The sequence below is a fragment of the Crotalus tigris genome, unplaced genomic scaffold (genome assembly GCF_016545835.1).
Source record: "Crotalus tigris isolate CLP2741 ecotype Arizona unplaced genomic scaffold, ASM1654583v1 scf7180000018510.657491, whole genome shotgun sequence".
Lineage (NCBI taxonomy): Eukaryota > Metazoa > Chordata > Lepidosauria > Squamata > Viperidae > Crotalus > Crotalus tigris.
Genome location: NW_024097046.1, coordinates 360,672 through 382,892, shown reverse-complemented (window position 1 = coordinate 382,892; position 22,221 = coordinate 360,672). Strand labels below are relative to the sequence as shown.

The 22,221-nt window shown below is 37.3% G+C and overlaps 1 protein-coding gene across 1 annotated transcript in view; it reads right to left on the bottom strand.

Annotated features, from left to right (window-relative positions):
* Positions 1-2,108: 2,108 nt before the first annotated feature.
* FOXO1 (forkhead box O1) overlaps positions 2,109-22,221 on the bottom strand; it is a 43,911-nt gene continuing 23,798 nt past the window's right edge. The window contains exons 2-3 of the mRNA XM_039353304.1: positions 6,458-7,810; positions 2,109-5,065 (exon numbers count right to left, since the gene is read on the bottom strand). Coding sequence (XP_039209238.1) covers positions 6,467-7,810 — 1,344 coding nt within the window. The 3' untranslated portion in view covers positions 2,109-5,065; positions 6,458-6,466. The remainder of the gene's footprint in view (positions 5,066-6,457; positions 7,811-22,221) is intronic.

Below are 22,221 nucleotides of genomic sequence, written 5' to 3'. Positions count from 1 at the left end.
ATCACACTGATTTACATACATTGAATATTTTTATTTATATAAAAATTACAATTTGGTGGCAGACATTGGAAGCATTCTTAGGGCCACAGATGCTTCGAAGGCTCTAAATAGGTAGCTAAGGCTGAAGACAGTTGATGATAATAAAAACTGGAAAAGTTCCTAAGTAAAATTTCAAAGAATGGGACACAAATTAAGAAGGGGCTTCGTTGTCTTATGAGAAGATATGGTATATTGTGACACAACTGAAATGGTTACTTTGAAAATAGTCTATACTACAGTGATGACGAACCTTTTAGAGACCGAGTGCCCAAACTGCAATCCAAAACCCACCTATGCATGGTCAGGTGCTGGGTGGGCATGGCCCATTGGGTGGGCGTGGCCCATTGGGTGGGTGGCTCATTGGGTAGGCGTGGCTGGGGTGGTAACGGCAGACTGAGTGGGACTAAAAAGTTCAATCAATCAATTCCAACTTTGCAAGATCTTTTTTTCCCCCAGTTGAAATTGACTGATTGAAACTTTTTTTTTTTTTGCACACGGCAGCGGAGGCCTAAAGCGAAAAGGTTTTATAAAACCCAGCTGAAGGCCTAGGACTGGGGCGGCGGCGTGTGTGCCCATAGAAAGGGCTCTGAGTGCCGCCTCTGGCACCCGTGCCATAAGTTCACCACCACTGCTATGGTAGATAATGGAAGCATAATTTTGTGTTTCATTTTGTATTTTCAGGTGTACCAAGTGATGTTTCATTTATTGTGGGAAAAATCTTTGAAGAAACACCCTTTTATGGAACTTAACTGCTTTTGTTGGGTTAGTTTTTGACTTATATCTTGTCGTTAAACAAAAATAAAATGTTTAAATGTTTAAAGACGAATTCCAAGCGTTAGTTTGAATCTCTTTCTTCAGTTATATTTGTACCTCTTGAAACCAGAATAGTCCATGTAATATCCAAGTTTTATTAGCAAAGCAACCTCTTCTTAAGGCTGCATGTGGTAGCTGTGCAGAAAGCCTCACAACTTTCCCCAACAGCAGAGACAGCAATATAAAATACTACTGCAAGTACCACATTATACTAGCTAAACTGTACTGTGTGTATCTCCTGTGACAATGAAAGGGCAGTACTGATGCACCCCAACAGAAAGGGAGGCAAATGAGCTGCCCAAAAAGAGTGTCTGGTTATTTTCCACTGGTGATTTACTATTATGATATGAATACTGCAGAGACATATATACAGAAGTTTTAAAAGAAGTCCTATTTTAGTCATTGGCTTTGGAAGATGAGGTCTTTTCATTAGTAATAGGTGGGTAGTTTCCCATTCCACTAATTACTGTTAGTGCCTTTTTTTTTTTAAAAAAAAAACTCATTAGCATATACCCATTTTCCCCCTTTAACTGCAAAATGGTTTCTGAAATCTCAGTTTAGGTATATCTTGCTTTATAGCGGCACTAAACCCAGTTTCCTGGTTTAAATGCCATGGGGAGGATAATTTAGAAACAGGAAGTCTAGTCTGCTGCAGAATATACCAGAGAAGTAAACAGCCTTTAAGTCAACTTAACTCAATGTTTATGAGAGCAACCTGCTACCTCGATTTCGGCATCTCCAACTTCTCTTTTTTCAAGTGCAATTGCGAGCTCTGTTTGCTACAGAGTGACACTTTGGGGAATAAGGACGCCAAATTAACACAGACCAAGATTCCAGCTGTAGAAGTTGGTACAGGAGTTAAAATAAATCTGCAAGTGGCATCATTTTATTGCTGATTTTTGCTTGTGGATGGTAAATGTCATAGGCTGAAACAAGTGTTTATTGAAAAAATTAGAGGCTAAGGAACACAAACAATCCCACACATAGCTGAGTGAATGCAGAATTGGGAATCCGCGCCAAGGGATTTGGGTGCAAATAGGGCCTGAGGCAATGACTGTCTGAAGCAAATCATACCCCCTTAATTTCAGGTCCCCATATATTAAAAAGGAAAAAGTATTTATTTATTTATAAAATATATTATCTTTCCGATAAAAAAATTCCCATGAAGTTATTTAAAAAAGCCTCTTCTCATGATATTGTAAAGACAGACTAGAAAGATTTTAAATGCCTTTGCATATCTGAATGATTACAAACAATAACAAATAAACAGAATCCTTTATCAGCATACAGGTAGCCATATGAAGGACAAGATCATTAAAGTAATGCATATACACGTACGGGTTTATACAATGGATTATTTTCTGTTTGGAAAAACATCAGGCACTTTTCCACAAATATCCAAAAGACAGTCTGAGGTGTTCAGCAATCAAAATTGCCTTTTCTTTACAAATTGCAAAAATGATCTGAAACATTTGGATATCAACATGTTGGTAAGGGAGAGATACAGGGGAAGTGCAAAATGGAGGATGATTCTTTTCTTTAAAAAACTAGTTGTAATGCAGTTACATTTCTCTGTTATCTTAAACCATATTATTAATTTCAGACCTTAAAAACACAAATAAAACATTTTCTTGAAATATTGATTATAAATTAATAAGCCTGAATTTTTCATCTTATGATCTTAAATTGTTTAAAAGTCATAGCAACATCAAATTTATTGGAACAAGTGCAAACTTAAGATTACAATCCTGAGACATGCTTGCAACTGAATCGTCAGAATTATATCACAGCAAGCATGTGCAGAATTGCACTGTAAGACTTTTAAGGAACTGGTCCATATTAATAATCATCTCTTTTTTTTTTTTACAGATGTTGAGTTATCACCATTCAACAGTATGACATTAGCTTATCATTTCATAGAACTTGTCAGTTTATCAAAGCAGAGATCTCATTAACGCAGTTAATACATAATTAGAAACAATACATTAAACTGGAACAGTTCTATTATATAATATATGTCTTTTGCAGACTGAAACAGAGAATAGCCTGGCTGCTTGGAAAAGCAACTGACACAATTCACAAAGCCATCATATGCAATTATTTAAAATTACAGAATATAAAGATATATATGCAAAAACATGTATGATCAGTCTTCACATTCATTTTTATAATACCACACTCCATTACATTTTTAATTTTCCTGTCCTCCTGCCCTATAATAGCATTATAGAGCATTGGGGTGCAAGTAACACTAATTGTCAGTGTTTAAAATGAGCAGAGGTGTTCCTTATCTGGGTAAACAATATTCAATTAATATTCATAATGAATTGAAACATATACAGAAAGACGAGAGTATTTAACAGTTTTTCCCAGGATTCTTTGCCAGCAGTATTAGAATATTCTTAGGTTATATGCTTATCGGACCATTCTCCTCTTAGGAGTATTCTGGTGGTAGTTAAAATATACGCCTGCAGCTGTACACCATGTGGTATTATATGAAAATAGGATCTTCAAAGAATACCTTGTATGTCTCCCCCATGAGACATGTGCAGTTGAACCACATGATATATTAAATAATTGGAGGAGGGTTGAAGCTTAAATATCCCTCAAGGGCTGTACTTCACCTAATGTCCACTAAATCATCCTTGGCTATTCCTCATGACTTCACTCTCCAAAACATTGAAACAAAATGATTTGGCAATTTTGAGGGGCCAGTGTCTCTTCTTTTCCTGAAAACTACTTCAGAGAATTGGAAATTCGATTTGTTAGGATTTAAAGACTTTTTTGAATAATTTTTTTTTGCTTGGATTTTGGAGGGAGGAGGTTCAATATCATATAAAAGAAAGATGCACAGCACAGCTATTATATCAAAGAGACATAAAATATAGCTCACAATTTCAATGTTATTTATATTTATTTATATATTGTAAGCCTGCTCTTATCAATCTAAGAGTAAATTATTGGAACTCTTCTTGATCCCTGTAAGATGTTGAAGGCAATGGTCAGTAAACCTCACCAAAACTATTGTTATATTATTATGATCAAGATTCATTTATATAAAATACATTTATTACATCATAATTAGCGTAAATCAGTTTCTAACTGTATGATCTCTTCAAATCAAAATAGGAGGCAGTAATAAAAAAGAAATGAGGGACCATGCAATTAAAAAAAGGTAAATTAAAATGGATTATTAATGAAAATATTAACACAAATGCCTAATCTTTATAAAACTTCATAAAATAAATACAAATATGATCTGTATGTACAAAGTATTTAACAACATTTAAGACTTTTGGACAGTCAGTATAGTACTAAGAATACAGATCATCTTCATGCCAGATAAAAACCAGAAATTTCATATGTAAAAACCTTCTCTTATAAATCTTACAGAGTACTAATAAAAATTCTTCCCTCTTATATTGTTAAAATACTGTGTATAAAATATGCTGAATGTTTTTAAAGTATTGGATTCTGCATATTTTTAAGAAGCTTGTAAAACAGCAAATGTAAGAAAATAGTTATAAATGTATTACAAATTTTACGTTTATTATTAAAATTAATCAATCTGGAAATGAACTCTACAATAAATCTACTCCATATGCAAACAAAGCTTCTCAACATACTCTCTAATGTAGAAATCTGAATAGCAAAACTTTGGTTGGGTTGTATTCAATGGTGTATCACATATAAAATTTACAGCAACTTTAACTCACCAAATGAAAATTAATCAAGGTGTTCACCATGTTCCATGATTTTAATTAAATCGAATATATTCTTACAGAAATTAAGTTTACTTCCAAAGCTTATTCTATACACCACTTTGCCCATACTGGTGCCATGTTAGCAGGGATTGTGGGATTTTAATTTTAATACATCTGGAAGCCATCTATTTGGGGAACGCTACAGCATAAAGTCAATACATGATGCTCAAATATCCTCTGCTTTTTTATGACATAGTAGTGAGTTTGGCACTTCCAAATAAAGACAGTTCCAATGGCATATTCCTTACTTACAGCAGCGAATAACCTGCAAGTATCTGGCAGCAAACGTTTTGTACAAAAACTAGAGAAAAAGAGACCTGCAGCCAAGACTGACGAGAGAAAAAAAATTATACAAGAAAATGCAAAAAAAGCTGAAGAACATCTTTGGACTTCTTTATGCATGTGCACTTCTTGTAGTCAGAGATGTCTGAAGCACTTTAAACTGTAGCCTAGGATAATAGAAAGAAAACATCCAATGATTGAAAAAGCATTCTTGATTGATTAGATCTCTATATAAAATGCATTTATGAATTACTTTTTAATCAGGATCTGGCAACTTATGCTACTTCAACATAAGTCTTTCAGTAAGAATACTGAGGTATCCGTGCCTTAAAAACTGGTGTAGTTGATTTTTCCTGTGGTTTTACTCAAAGGACGCTAAAGATAAAACTATATTTGACTTTACGTTATGTTTGCTCTTTGATGTCTGTTGTTGCCTTTTGATGAACTGTCTTTCTGTGACACCGTGCTTAGGATCACACACTGCAATTCATCTCCTAGATACTTTTAAAATGTAATTCCACCCCATCCTTTCATCATATATATATATATATATATATATATAAAAGCAAATATGCAAGACTATCCTACCAAAACCATTAAGTTTTAGAAAACTGAGAATGAAAAGCACGATGGTAATTTTAAATCGAAGTCATTAAAATCCTAGATTAATGGTAAAATAAGTATTTCTTCTTCTAGAAAACTGACATGTTATAATATCTCATAAGATAGCATTGTTATAGCATCTATAATGATTTTCGAAGTACAGGTAGTCCTTGACTTATGACCCCAAAATTTCTGTTGCTAAGTGAGACAGTTGTTAAGTGAGTTCTGCCCCATCTTTCAACCTTTCTTGTCACCGCTGTTAAGTAGTGACACACTTGTAAAGTGAATCTGGCTTTCCCATTGACTTTGCTTGCCAGAAGGCCACAAAAAATGATCACATGACCCTGGGACACGGCAACCGTCATAAATATGAGTCAGTTGCCAAGCGTCCCAATTCTGATCGCATGACCACGGGGATGCTGCAACGGTCCTTTGTCTGAAATGGTACAAGGCTTCCTGCCTGAGCAGGGTGTTGGACGAGAAGACCTCAAAGGTCCCTCCCAACCCTATTATTGTTATTGTCTAACTGACCCTAGGTCACTTTTTTCAGTGTCTTTGCAACTTCAAATGGTCAGTAAACGAAAGGTTGTAAGTCGAAGATTATCTGTATGTATTTATAAATCATCTTTCTACCACAAGGCAAAGCATATGTTTATAAACTTTCTGATCTAGAATATGCTTTGATCATATAATCAAATAGTATAGTGGCATTTGCTAATGATATTTTACATGTAATATTTACTGCGCCTTCTCCTTTTGTCTTAATTTCCTTCTAGTGCAGCAGTTCCTTTAACGCAACTGAATCTTGGAGCAGAATCTGTATATAATAACTTCATGAAAATAAGAGAATTGATACCCCGAGCTGAATTTGGTCCTTATAGTATTACTTTTAAGGTTTTAAGCTAATAATGAATGCATTGCAACATTGTCATAAAATAACAAAAACGAGAACTAACCTTCCAGTCTTATCCTGACACCCAGCTGTGTGTTGTTGTTTTAACACCGTGCGGCAAACTTTGGTTAGGTAACACACTGTCAAAGTTAAAATCTAGTGTTTCCCCATCCATCAGATCATTACGAATTATTGATTCCATATCGCAGTCCAATCGCTCGATGAACATATCGTCTAAGTCACTAGGCAGCTTCTCTTGATGGAAAGAAACAATTCCCACTCTTCCATACCCATTACAGCTGTTCAGAGTGGTGAAGGGACTAAGGCTATTCACTTGCATCGGGTGGCTCACGACTCCCTGGGCTGAGTTTTTTGCTGAGGTTGAATGATTCACACTTGAAGCGTGAGACACAGTACTAAGGGTGAGAGACAAAGTATGGCTGTTTATTACTGCCGTGGGTTGGATGTGTCCTTGGTGAGAGTGAGCACTGGGGGCAATGATTTTGTTATGGGACTGCTGGTTGCCATAGGGTGATATTGCAGCGTTAGAGACCATTAATATATTTTGTCCCAGCACTCGGCTACTAGGCTGGGAAACATGAGTATCTGCCGAAGCTAAGACCTCATTATGTGGTGGTGAATCAGAAGTAAGCAACTCCTTAAGAAGTCCAGGGCAGTTATATTGGTTAATGGTCCCATAGCTCGATTTATTGTCCTGAATTGTCGGCATAGGGATCTGTGACAAAGAATTTATGCTAGGCTGAGCATAAGTGTATTTCCTGTAGTCTGCATTGGTTGAAGCTATATTTGTATTGGACGATGTATATGAATAACCAGTAGATTGTTGCATCATGGTAGTCGGTGGCGATTGGGCAGGCCCAGTCAATGATGTATTTGGAGACAAAAGATTGAGATTATCTAGTAGGTTTTCCATATTTTCGGAACTACTCATTTCAGAAAGGCTCGGCAGAGTTGAGGCCATTTTGGTTGCTGATGAAGGATAGACCATGGAATGCACATCCCCTTCCCCAAGGTCATCTTGTTCTGGCAGAATTGGGGAAAGTCTTCCACTAATGGTGCTAGCATTTGAACTGGCTCGAGGTCTAAAAGTACTCCAGTTATTATCAAAGTCATCGTTGCTATGACTGCTGGGGCTTGCAGGCCATTTCGAGAACTGTGCTCCTGGACTGTCGCCATTTCCGTCTTGAGCTGCCTGAAGAGCTGATTTTTTCTTTGCAGCTCTCCCTCTACTTTTTGCAAACTTGCTGCTGTTGTCCATGGAGGCAGCCCTTCTCCTGGGAGATTTGCCACTTTTGCCTCCTTCTGGATTAAGCATCCACCAAGAGCTTTTTCCCGTCCCTTCATTCTGTACTCTAATGAACTTGCTGTGCAAAGAGAGGTTGTGACGGATTGAGTTCTAAAAAAGGAAAATGAAGAAAGATATTGAATTGCTCTGCCACAGTAATATATCCTAGATCGCCCCCCCCAAAAAAATCCATCAAGTCCATCAAATCCATCAAGTCCATACAATAATATCACTATAAAATCACTATCACTGCCTGAGCAGGGGGTTGGACTAGATGACTCCAAGGTCCCTTCCAACTTTACTACTATTACATTATATTACAAATAGTTATCACCCACACACACACTTATTTTAAATTGTATTTCTATCAGCAACAAAACCTATCATACTTGTAGGTGCAAAGAGGGTGAATCAAGATCAGCAAATCACAGTGGCTGCCACACCAAATAATAACACTCTTCATTGTTAGAATCAACAGGATCCTTGTCAGTAAGCACTACACACAAGCAGGAAGCCACACCTGCTCCATCTGAAAATTAACACCATAGATTATCAAATGTCTGGACACTAGACTTTCAGCCAGACTGCCACGCAAAAAGCTCTCCTCATGGGAGCATAGCTGGAGGGGGGGGGGAAATCAGGATCTGCTATGGACTTTGAAAGCTACTTTTTTTTTTTTTTCAAAAAGGAACTGGAAAGTCTGGATTCATCAATAATTCCATTCCGTCAGCTCAAAGACAAACTTCTCAGGAAACAGACGAGACTAATGTAAAAGCAGCGAAAGGAGGAGGGGAGGCTGCCTAGAGAGGAATCAAAGGACACAGAACAAGGCAGATGGCACCTGGCTTCCAATGGGTTAAACCCACTACAATTTCTTCTCTTGCCAGTTGACCAGCTAATTGGTCTGAACAGGGAGCTAGTTTACCTCAGCTAAAGGAGCGGGAAGCCAACAGTCCATTCCCATCAAGCCATTCATCTCCTGGCCTGTGAGAAACAAGGAAAAGGCTCAGGACCGCAGAAAGTAAACAAGCCTTGTCCCAGCCCTCCCGGGCACGTCTTTCTATTAGTAGATGTCCTGGAAAGGACTGGAATCAGGTGGGTTGGCAGCAAAGGGACAGATAGCTTTGACCCTGTCCAAACGAGCTTGTTACATTTCCATAGACAGTAGACAATGGGCTTATCCAGCATGGAAACAGGTCACACAACTGCACGTACAAAGGTTTTGCCAAAAACTGGCAGTTACTTAACAACCGCTCCAGCAAACGTCATAAAATAAAACAGTTATGTCTTATGAGCGTAATGGGCAGCCTCGACTATGGGCCTAACTCAAGGACCACCTGATAATTAAGATTACAGATTAAAACATACACTTATAAATGCTGTGAAGAATATTGAAAGCCATTCATTGTAACTTTTCTTTTCTTTTCTTTTCTTGCACTTTCTGCTTTTTTATTTCTCTTTTTCTTTTTTCCCTTTACATTCGCTTGTGTTAGTTTTTACCTTTTTGTTTAGAAGTATGTATGTGGCTGTATGTAGAATAAAATAATAAGATATGTATGTGGCTGTATGTAGAATAAAATAATAAGATAAAACTAAAGATTAGAATAAAATAATAAGATAAAACTAAAACCAAAGTATTCAGATTTCATTTGAACAAGTAGAGTAAACCTACTAGAAATATTAGGGGAATGTATGGTTATCAATTTCAGAATTTGCTACGAAGCCCCCCTTTTTGTAAGGTACAAAGGTGGGGGTGGTTTTGCATAAGGTAAAGAGAAAATTGCTGTGAGTGTGTTTTGTACCGGGGAGGAGGGCTTTTGTGGCTTTGTGTCAAGCCAGCAGAAACCTGACCTTTCCCCCCACTTTCTTGCATTTCACCCTTCCTTGTCTGGTTCACTTTTGACAATGCAGTTAGACTGAGAGGTAAAACCTTTAAAGTAACACAGGATAGTGAGAAATGAAAGGTGTGTGGTGTCAAATTTTACTTCCCTCCTTTGCATGTACTTTTTTTGGGTGAAAAGTAGGACCCGTCTTCTGTTTCATAAATGAATGGGAGAAATACACCGTTGCTCTACATGTCTATTTTATCTTGTACTATGTTTGCTAGCTAAGGTTAATTTGCTTCATTCACCCAATGTCAGATCCAGAGATTATCACTTTCTAATTGGAACCATCATGTTTTGCTCATCTACTGAGTAAAAGTATTCTCCTACTTCCTGCTTCAGTATATTCCTACTGAAAATAACTTAAAGAGGGACAACAGAATAATAGCGCTACACTGTTTCCCTGGCAACACCAACAGCTAAGCAACTTTTGAGGAAACTTTTGATCATTCTCACGGGAAGAATATGAGATTGGGAAACTTTTTAAAAAACACAATACTCTGAATTCCTCACAATAAAATCCATTAATACATTGCAAAAAGAACGTGACACCCAAGATGTTTCGTGGCCATCATATAGCCCACCTTAGCAAAGCTTAAAGTATGTTTATAGTGAAAATGTAATTCTGTGTGCAGACCTATCTGTGCAAATTATTCACTCCGTCCACAAAAGAACCATTTAGTATTTTGCAGAAACTGCAGACCTCCTTAGTCATCAAAAAAATTACAGCCTAGTATTCTTATACAAAGGATATTCAAGGTCACTTTTGGAGTAGCTAAGCCATCTCCAAATTTTGCCAACAACAACAAAAGTTCCAAACAGGAAAAAGTTTGCAGCAGAGTGCCTTTTACATAAATTCTTGTTTTTTGGAAGCCAGGGGAGATTAAAGAAACTACAGTATGATTTATTATTTGGAAAAAAGTGTGGAAGAGAAATAAGTATTGCAAAAATATTTAGCATAGTTATTGATGTTGTGTCTACAAATCTTTGCCAAACACAGACATGACTTGATAATGGTACAATTTTAAACATTGGAACTTGGCAACTGGGCCAGCAAGCGCACTGACTGAATTTGGAGTCTGTCCCTTATGCCTAGAAAGAACTTGAGTGACACTGAAAATGAAAGGTGGCATTTTTTTTTTTCTAAACTAAGCAGGAGTTTCACTTCAAAGTACATGCATCAACTGTGTGTGTCAAATTTTATTGCTCTATTTCTTGGCAGGATTGATTGCAACTTCATCCACAATAAATCTTCAGTGGAGTCACTAAGTTTCTCTCTAACTTTGCAAGCATTGACTCTGGAAACATTTCTGCATGTGGGCATAATTATTCTATTCCCACTTTCATACATCTATGTTCCCCTGATCCCTGATCCCCCCATTATGTTTGAAAAATGATCTGCGTGACCCTTTTTCCTCATGCCCAGCTTAGAAAGCAAGGAACAGGCCGGGTATAACTTAAGCCCGTGGTGGCGATCCTATGGCACGCATGCCACAGGTGGCACGCAGAGCTCTCTCTGTTGGCACTTGCACCGTCGCCCCAGTCCTAGGCCTTCAGCTGGGTTTTATAAAACCTTTTCGCTTTAGGCCTCTGGCCCCGTGTGCAAAAAAAAAAAAAAAAAGGTTCAATCAATCAATCAATTTCAACTTCTCGTGGGGAAAAAAAAGATCTTGCAAAGTTGGAATTGATTGATTGAACTTTTTAGTTCCACCAGTCTGCAGTTACCACCACAGCCACACCCACCTAATGGGCCACGCCCACCCAGCACCTGATGATACATAAGTGGATTTTGGGTTGTAGTTTGGGCACTGGGTCTCTAAAAGGTTCGCCATCACTGACTTAGGCAAATGGGTGTCCTTTCCAGTCAACCAAGTGGAAAGCTAAGACTACTACTAACCTCCCACAATTTACAGCAATTCCTATAATAATAAAACTCTTGTCTCCCCCTGCACAGAGAAAGGGGAAATTAAAATTTTTAGGCCATGTTTCAAGTCCATGCTATGTGTATTTAGCTACTTTGTGATACACAGATAGACAGATCTAAGCTTTGGGTATGATGGAAAATTGTTTAGACATCAAGACTTTCTGCAAATAAATCCCCATTGAATGCTGTGATGTAGGCATAACAGAATCATTTTATCACTACTCTCTTTCCCAACACTTATAGGTCACACTCTAGAACAGTGTAGGGAAGCAGAGAGAACAAAACAGGACAACTCGTCACAGCCAATTCACCACGGCCAACTCGCTGCGGCCAACTTGCCACAACCAATTCAACAAATACAAAAGTTAAATTAATTTCAACAGAACCATGGCCAATAATAATAAAGTCAATCCAGAAATACAAGTCACAATAATTTCAACAAAAATGGAGTCACCAATAATAAAAGTAGCTGAATGAAACAATTAATACAGTGTTGAATTGTCCCGCAGCGAGTTAGCCATAGTGAGTTGTCCTAGATACCAGAAAGAAAGCAATGACTGGCTTGAATCCAGACACTTGGACGTGATACAAAAGAATTTGATCCATACTACCAAAAAAAAAAAAAAAAAAAAAACCAACCACCCAACCACCCTGCCAAGCATTTAATTAAGATTGTGAAATTGACAAGAAGGATGAAATTGAGTTCAAGGCTCGGGTTTGCAAATCAAGCTGCACAGTTTTTTACAGGAATTGTGAATCCTATAACATTGCCTGTAAAATCTGTTATTGAGTTTAAATGATGGAAGGAACTATTCAGGCAACTGTGTTCCTGCAACTGTGTTCCTGAATGGAAAATGCCTCTGTCTAATCCTTGTACAGCTCCAATGTCACATACTGCAACTGAATGAGAAACCAAACTTTCCCACTACTTTCATCCTTTTCAAATATTATTCATTTGAGTAATATTTACTGTTTTGCTGTTAGCCATTTGCTACCAAATGTTTGTGGCACTTGAAGCACTTGATTGTATCCTGATCAATGTTCCTGGATCACTAAATCAGACACGTTAATTTTCCATCTACTGTCCATTCAGAAGCCCACTTATGTCCCTCCACAGCAAAGCTAGCATCTGCTTCCTGTTACCTGGAATATGTGTACAGGAGGCGATGCTATGAACTTTGGAAGCGGAGAGCTCTACAGAGATAAATCTGAACCAGTGAGGCCCCTATGGCTTAATACAGGTTGTTGATTTTCAATGACTATTAGCAACCGGAAACCAGTGGTCTGATCCTCACCAATCTTTTGAATAAGTAATCAGCAAGCAGTTGGGACACCAGATTGTTGGGCTTCCTGCCTTAACAGCAGCAGGAAACCAATGATCCATTTCCTGCCGGCCAGCTGATCGTGCTGATTAGTTGGCTAGCAGGAAAAGCAAATCAAGTTCCTAAGATTCCAGGAGGTCACACTGTAGGTGGTTTAGGACTGTCTATGACTCTAAGGCCATAAGCTTGTCCATCCATAATATATTGGTATTTCAAAATTTCAGTTAATCTGAAAATCTTCTCCATTTCTAGCAATAACACATCTATGGGGAAAGGCATTGCTATTCCATTGAAAAGAAGTAAGGTATGATCTGCTTAGGCGTGAATGTAATAGATTTTTATAATGGTATTACAACATCACTTACTTGTTAAATCTTTTATACTCCATTGAAAATCTTCTTGAGGCAGTTTAAAATAAACAAGTTTGAATCCGATCACTTACAATAACTACTGTATATAACCAAATTAATCCATCACCTGTAAGACATGGCTATTTTATCAAGAATTTCTAAAATTATATGTATCATCAAACTATAGGAAAGCATATGTGCATGTTAGTTTTGAACAGTTTCTCATATCAATGGATTTAGTTAGAGGCTTGCTTATCAACGTTAATTAGCCAAAAAATCATTGATATATTCATATACATATAATGGTAGTAAAATGTTTTGATTTTATCCTGTACTTCAGGATTTGATATCTGTTTTCCATTCTGATCCATAGAAAAGAGTTTTCGGAAGATATTTAAAATTAGAAAGTTATATTGGTGATTTGTTACACTGCTTTTTTCAGATGACAATTCACTGTTTCAAGATTTTAGGTGATGTCTTTAAAACACTGTAATATTTTTTTAAATCAGTTACAAATTACATCTCTGGGGAATTGAACATCTGTTTCATTAGTTATTGTGCACCCTATTTATAGCAGAATTGAGACTACACAGAAATTACAAAGCATTTCATGAAGTGTGTTTGTCTATGTTTGGGTATGTGTCTATGAGTTAATGAAATAAAACCCTAGCTGCTTATTTCTTAATTCTCTATGTTTCAATGTATTCTTTACATTCTGTTTTTTGAGTTTGGTCTTAGGAAACATGTACTTTAAATTAAAGTGAAATGTACAGCATAAAATGGATTTTTTAAAAATAGCAAATATACCGGTAGATTTAAAAAGAAGGAATTTAAACTCAAGGTAGCAAGAAGCAGCACAAAATCTTAATTTAGTCAAAAGTCAAAACACATATTATGAGTGTTCTTAAAAGAAGTAAATTGCTGCATTCCAATAACATATTTTACCCGATTATTTAATTAAAATATTTTCAGAGCGTCATATAATACATTGTACCATATACAACCAAGCACACTATTTTTATAACATGCTAAGCCACGAAAGCAAAATAGCCTTCCCCCTTCAAAGCTAACAAGCTTTCATCTCATTCTCATGTTGCTTGCCATAATACAAAGACACCCTGCTAGTAATGTTTCATGGACGTGTCCTAATAAGATTGGCGCTATCTTACCACCACCTCACTGTACAGTCAGGCTGAAATTGGTCTAAAATGTTGTGGTCCGAAAAGTAACGCTTTCCCTCATAATATGACACAAAACCTCTCCTGTGGACATTCTAAAGCACATAGAGAAGAAGCTTTGGAGGACAGGCTCAGCCATTTGCTTGGCTCCAACTGACCAGGAAGATCAGCTGTGACACCGTCCACTCCTATATGGTTGCTGATCTCAGCATCTTCATGGAAATTTTTGCCTTGGCTACAGGAGAGATAGATACTTCACGTGAGTGGCCTAATTCCTCTTTTGGGAGGTGTGGGTGTGAGAATATTGATGTCATGGAAGACAATATACAAACCTAGGACGTAGGTTTTGAGAAACAAAGGTAAACCTCAGAAGTATTGCCCTTAAAGGATTCTAGGCACCTGCTGAATTTAGGAGGGGACAACTGTGTAGGCTACCCCATTCCAGGTACTGACGCAATCAGACGGCTGGGAGAGATTTCAAGAGAACCTCAGCTTGTGGCAAGCTTGCGAGAGCTAATGTCACAGCATGGACAATATTTATTGTGCTGATTTTGGCTGCTGACACTAGGGTACCTTAGAAAACAGCTGAACAGCCTGTGCTTGTTCACTAGGTAGACCTACCTGAGTCAGATAAAATTACTGAAGCTATAATTGGCACATGATCTAGCATTGGTGAGAGGCAGTGACCTCACCCCTACCATAAAGACACAAACCAGGATACAAGTAGTTTCCTCTAAGTAGATCCTATAATTTATGAAGGTGCTTTGTGGGATTAGGAGAGAGCAAAAAAAGCAAAGGTGGGGGATCAGGGGCGTCAAGAGCTAACGTTGAAGGTAAGAACCATGTGTTTTATAGTCCTTTATTACCATCCTTAAGCCTCTGATTACTGAGAAAGAGGAGTCAGAACCACTATCCCAGTGGTGGCGAACCTACGGCACGGGTGCCAGAGGCGGCACTCAGAGCCCTCTCTGTGGGCACGCGCGCCGCCATCCCAGTTCTAGGCCTTCAGCTGGGTTTTATAAAACCTTATTGCTTTAGGCCTCCGCTATCGTGTGCAAAAAAAAAAAGGTTCAATCAATCAATTTCAACTTCTCGTGGGGAAAAAAAAGATCTTGCAAAGTTGGAATTGATTGTTTGAACTTTTTAGTCCCACCCAGTCTGCCATTACCACCGCAGCCACGCCCAGCCAATGGGCCATGCCCACCCAATGGGCCACACACCAATTGGCCACACCCAGCCAATGGGCCACCCCCACCCGGCACCCGACGATGTGTAAGTGGGTTTTGGGTTGCAGTTTGGGCACTCGGGTCTCCAAAAGGTTCGCCATCACTGCACTATCCTGATCATCTATGTAAGTTCCAAGGTCTAAAGAACAGAGCAGTTCTGGAAGACACTTGAGAGGAAAATATTCTAGTAGCTAGATTTTTTTAAAGAACCCATTATTTTCAGCCGTCATAAAAAGAAAACCGCTCCATTCCCTGGACAGTCTGCTTTCTTGCCACAATAAGAATAGGTAAGAAAAATAGCTATATAATAAAAATGAAAGCTCAAATCTGAAACCCATCCTAGAACATGTATGAACAATTATTGGTAATTTTATTTTCCTACCCAATGAGTGAGGCTGGCAGGAAGGAGAAAGGTAGCTGAATATCTACCTATGACTGCTCAAGGTTACACCCTGGGTGAGGGCAGCAGTTATTGCTGAGGTATAATAAAACAAAACAGCAGAAGCAGCCCTTTTCATATTGATATACTTTCTTCCCAATTCAAGGATGCGGGGAAAGTACATTACCACGGCCACGAGGAAGAGCCCTTAAAATATATAGTGTAACTGCCAGGTTTTCACCTGGCTTGAGTTTTGAGTGGAAAACTTAGTTGAACTGTATTGCCTCATTCGTGGGCATTTTTCACATTCATACCCTCATGGTCTTTCAGTCTCTGGATCCTGGTATTTTACTACATTTTCATAATGCTTTTCAAACACGGGTAGTCCTTGACGTACCACCACAATTGAGCCCAAAATTTCTGTTGCTAAGCAAGATAGTTGTTAAGTAAATTTTGCCCCCTTTTTTTTACTTTTCTTGCCACAAGTGAATCACTACAGATGTTAAATTAATAAGTGTTAAGTGAATTTGGCTTTTCCCATTGACTTCGCTTGTCAGAAGGTCGCAAAAGGTAATTTCGTGACCAAAGACACAGTGCAACCATCAACCATCATAAACACAGTCCACTTGCCAAGCACCTAAATTTTGATCACGTGACCACAGGGACACAGCAATGGTAGTAAGTGTGAAAACAGTCATAGATCACTTTTTTCAGTGCCATTATAACTTTCAACGGTCACTAAATGAATGGTTTTAAGTTAAGGACTACCTGTATTTATTGCTATCATGAGCAGTCCTCCTTTAAATACAGATCAGAATTGTCCATTAAGATAGTGTCTTGCCATTTAATTTATCCAATCTGTTTTACAGATGGAATCAGGAAACTCCTTTGAATTGGGAAATCTCCAGGACAAAGATAGACAAAATGATGGATTTGATAAGCCAAAGGTAGAATCATCATGCATTTCCTGTAAAGTAATGAAAAGCTAGCACAGTTGAGGAAACAACTACTTTTTTAAACCCAGAAGACAGGAACCCCTAAATTCAAGATGCTCCCTTCCTGGAATACCAGAATACTGTAATCTAGATTAGAAAGCCAAAATATAGCCCGAAGTGAGGCTCCTCTAAAAAAACCGCATGGATATGTCCATAAGGTCATCAAGAGTCTTTCTTATGTGATTAGAAAAAGGGATATAAAATTTTTAAAAAATCAAAAAAGGGAATAAAGATTTCCTATCTTGTCAACCAGTGTTGCCAATGGCCATTAAAATCAGTCCTGGAGATTTCCCAATCCAATAAATGCATGCTTATGACCTACCTTTTGAGTCATGAATATGAATGAATGAATGAAAACACAAACATGCATACACATACAAGAAAACTGATTAAATTAATCCTTAATAATTAAAACTACCTGTAAAATAAAGCATCATTTTCCCTGTATGCGAGGTACTTATTCTTGCCAATATGAAATTACAGATTATTCACAGGTAATCAGAGGAAGGGAAAATTGTATTCTCATTGTTTTCTTTTTTGTTTATTTTATTGTTCTATTATTTTACTTCTGTTTTGTTTACTTTTTTTCATTTCTTCCCTTTTATCGTTGTCAACCGCATGGAGTAATCCTATGGCGAGATAGGCAGCAAATACATACATACATACATACATACATACATACAATGTTTTCATTGTGGGTCAAACTTCTTTTATCAGTATGTATCATAAACACTGAGGCCTGGCTGATATGTTTTTAATATTTATATCTACAGTGAACCATTCATTAGAATTACAGATATTTAAATATCAAAGGAAACAGTTGTTAGAATCGGTGATGAAAGCTGTCATTTAATTGTCAACCGAGGCCATGTAAACACTTTTGAAAGGTCACCGTTTAAAAGCCATATCCCCTCTGAGCTGACAATAAAACACCACCAACTTCTTTAGCTTATATTTTGTTCCTATTTAGTATTTCCTGCAACTTCAGAATCATAAAGCAGGAATGACAGGCCCTAAGCCAAGAACCTCCATTGTTTTCAATGGAGGCACACAAGAATTGGCATAACAGGCTGGAAATGACAATAGAAGTGGACCTGGCCAGGCATCCATTCACACTGCCTACACCCGCTCTTTGTCTCCCCTTCCCCTTACAGGATGAGTTTTGCTCAGAAATTCCAGTACTGTATTACAAACACCAAGGGGAAAAACATGCCATGCACACTATATAATGAGAAAGACAAATAGCCTGTTACATTTGTATTCCACCCAACCTCCAAGGAACTCAATGCAGCCTTTGAAAGTTTCCTGCAGTGCCACAAACACTAGCTTCAAGTTTATGAATGGGACAGGCAGCAACTGAGATCAAAAGACATGCAAACTGCCCAGAGGGATTTATCAAAGCAACATGCACCAGACTATAAAGTTCTGCTTAGCTCAAGTATTTTCTAACTACATGGGCATGGTGTTCTTCTATACAAAGAATTTATTTCACTACTGGCAAAACAGTCCAATATCTCAACTTTCATTCAGCTGCTCAGAGCAATTCTACTTTTAACATTTCTGCATGACTTTCTCTTTTAAAGAGGAGTTTGTCCAGATTCCTAGTCTTTATTTGTTTACACATAAACATATTAGGTATGTAATGTGTTTTCTGTTTCAGAATGTCTGTTTTTCTTCAAGTTACTGTCAATCTTCTCATAGTTTCTTTCCAGACCAATTTAAACATTTAAAGGAAATAATCAACAGTGTGGAGGTTTCTTTTTCCCACTAGGACATACAGATGATGAAATGTAATTCATCAATAGACTGCTTTGTGATTCATTTAAGTAATTTTACATTCTGAATTTAATTATCTTAAAGAATTCTCTTCCAAAAAATTTCAACTGTGAAGCACTAAACTAATATTTCTCTTCTCTATTCTCTTTATCACACCCTGATTTAATTTTTTTAAATAATCCCTATTATAGAGAACACCCAAAAGGTTTGCCAACATAGACTTAAAGAGGCAGAGAAAGGAAATACCCTGAGCATGTGCAGTTTCACATTTTAAACTAACACTTAAATCACTGTAGCTCCATTCTCATAGTCACACTGAAGCTACACAAATAAAAACCTTGCTTCTGCCAATGCTAAATGTGCTTACTTTTTAAAAAGTAATCCTATTCCTAATAATGCACATAAAACTAAACTAAAACTAAAACATAGTAGGAATAATGTGCCAAAAGAAAAAAATATATATACATAATACAGTTCATATAAAGAAAATAATTCCGTTTTTATACAACAGATTCAATACACTTGAAAAAAAGTAGTTTTTTCTTGAATTAAATGCCTTTAGATCAAAAGGTACATAGATAAAATTGTTTAATATTAACATTGTTAAAGGCCAAATCTGTTGATTAATTAAGATTGAATGTTCCAATTCCTGTTCCACTGTTGTTGCAAGGTTACTGATACCTACCTGCAAAATTTTCTTTATTGGTCCATTTAAAAAAAGTTGGGTTTAAAATTTTCCAAACTATTTACAATAAGAGGTTTGTATGCTGCTGATGCAAGTCAAAACTGCATAATCAAGCAATGTTTTAATTATGTATACTGCCATTCCACGCTTTTAGATAGACCAAATTCTTCTTATAACTCTGCAAATACTTTTTAATTAAAAATCAACTAATCTAGCATATTGTGATTTCTTTAACCTCGAATTTCCCTCAAACCCCTTCCCCAAAAGATTTATCTGAAATTCTCTAACAGTTATCTGATAGATACATTTACTTGGGACATAATATTGCTTTACTGTAAGCAGCTCCCAACCTTTTCTATACCCCACACCCCTAGAACACTTCTGATATATTCTCGCACCCCTTGCAAAAGTTCGAAATATCGGCAACAAATTATGCATAATTTTGAAAACCTGACTTTTTGCACCCCCTGAATATCATCTTGCACCCCCAGTTGGGAACCCTTGCTGTAGAAAATATGATGGCATATAAAATAAATGTATATGACTGACTAACCACTGTTTATCTATTTACTCAGGAGTGAATGAAAGGAAAAACATAGACCAGGGGTAGTCAACCTTGGCTCTTTTATGAGTCGTGGACTTCCACTCCCAGAATTCCTGAGCCAGCTTGGCTGGCTCAGGAATTCTGGGAGTTGAAGTCCACGAGTCATAAAAGTGCCAAGGTTGACTACCCCTGACATAGACCATCAGTCCAGTATCCCCATATCAATTCAGCTACTGATGCAGGTGCTTGAGGTATCGCCTTTTGAGTGGTTATCTGGGGAACAAGGAAGGTTTGGACTCAATCCCTGAAATGCAAGGAGATGCTGTTTGCTCAAATTTTTATAAAACTTTTGGATTTGGATGGGCCTTCTTGTAAAATAACAGTGCACAAACATAAGCTGTAACTTCAAATATGAAGGATCATCTGGACACATGCTATTATTGACATTATTTGGACATACATGCTATTCGTTATGCTGCTAGATGACTAAACTTGCAAGATAATTCAGATATACCGTACTTAACTATGTAGTCTCCTCTGTAACAATGAGAATTCCGAAAATAGAAAATAAAATGGACAGCATAGCACTGAAGTCACTCTCCTTACATACAGTAAGATGTGCTATTTGCTAAGAATCCAATCTGCTAATTAAAAAAGAATGAAAGCATTTCTATCAAATATGTTTTTAATTAAATAGATTGGTTGGCTGACTGACTGACTATGTACTCTCAAACTGATGTTGAATCTTAGCGACCGCATAGTTATTTTTCATAGACAACCTGTTCCTAATCTGGATTTTCAGATTTTCTAACAGTGTACTCGTTACCATTGTAGCTAAGTCCATCTTTCTTGCTGCTGGTCATTCTCCTTCTTCCTTCTATCTTTGCCAATCTTACAGCCTTCTGCAGTGACTGGGTCACATGAGGAAAACAATAACATGGTATCTGGTAACTATTTATGGCCTTGGGGTCAAGGATAAATCTCTCTATTCTCTAATTTCATATTCAACCATTGAATGATGAATTTTGCTTTGGCCATCTTGGAATGGAAATAATGACTTAGAAGTTACTAATTATCAAATTAACTTATGGACTTTAGTAGGAGTGCTTTTGTCATGCTATTGTTATCACGGTCAATGTAATACAATCTCTCCCTCTCTTTCTTTCCCTTTCATGGACTCTGTACAGTCATAAGGAATTGCTGCAGATCAATAAATTGGATTGATGAGATTATACCCAAAAGAAAATTTATGTTTTCTAAATGACACAAGAAATAATTATTTCTCCTCATCCTTAAAACTCATTGGAAAAGCTGCCACATCCCCAACCAGATATAAAAAAACTGATGTCATCCATTAGTCCTGGTATCCAATAAGTAAAAGGGAAAAAAATAAAAGAATCTCTCCTATTAACTTACATGGTTGTAACACAACAGTTCTGAACATGCTGCTTACCTGGGGAGAAATTTTGGGTAGCAAAAGCACAATCAATGCCATTTTAATTCTCAGAGATTTCAGATCGTCTACTATTGAATTCAAAGCAAATACCATCTGGGATCTCTTTTGATCCAGGTTAAAATTATAGTGAGTCTGAAACCTGTGTAAAATGGGATCTGTGTGGGATTAAAACTGGTGCTTCTATGTCAGCACAATTAGGTACAGCAGATGAGGAATCAACTCAACATGAAGGTTAAAATTAATTTTATTGAGATTGGTTATAATAACAGAATCTTGCAAGTCTGATTGTGCTGTAAATTCCCCCTTCCCTCTGGCACCTGTACACTTGTACTGAACTAGGGAGGCATCTGCCTAAGCCACTTCTGAATATTGTACCTCAGGATTTAAAAAAATATTTGAACCCTGCTTATTTGGTTTTTGCATATTTCTGTCGATCATCTTCCTTATTCTCTACATTCTGCAACTTAAGTTTTCTCCCTTAATGTGTAATCCAACGAGAGCTCATGCTTGTCATCCCCAATTGCTTTCATTAGTACTTCAGTCCGTTTGTGGTCCTTCAGTGGGATAATGATTTCAGACACTATAAGTTGAAGCCAAAGTTAATCAGAAAATGCTCACAAGTAAATACCTTCTCTTAGCCCATTTGGTTATACAACTTTTCCTATTCCCTTCCCCATCATGGGCTGAGGTTTTCTAAAAGATTGTGCTAAGGATGGAAATACAATTTAAACTATAAAAACTAAGAAGACAACAGTATCTGTCCCAATCAATCTCTACTCAACTTTTCCTGAGAGATCCCACCTC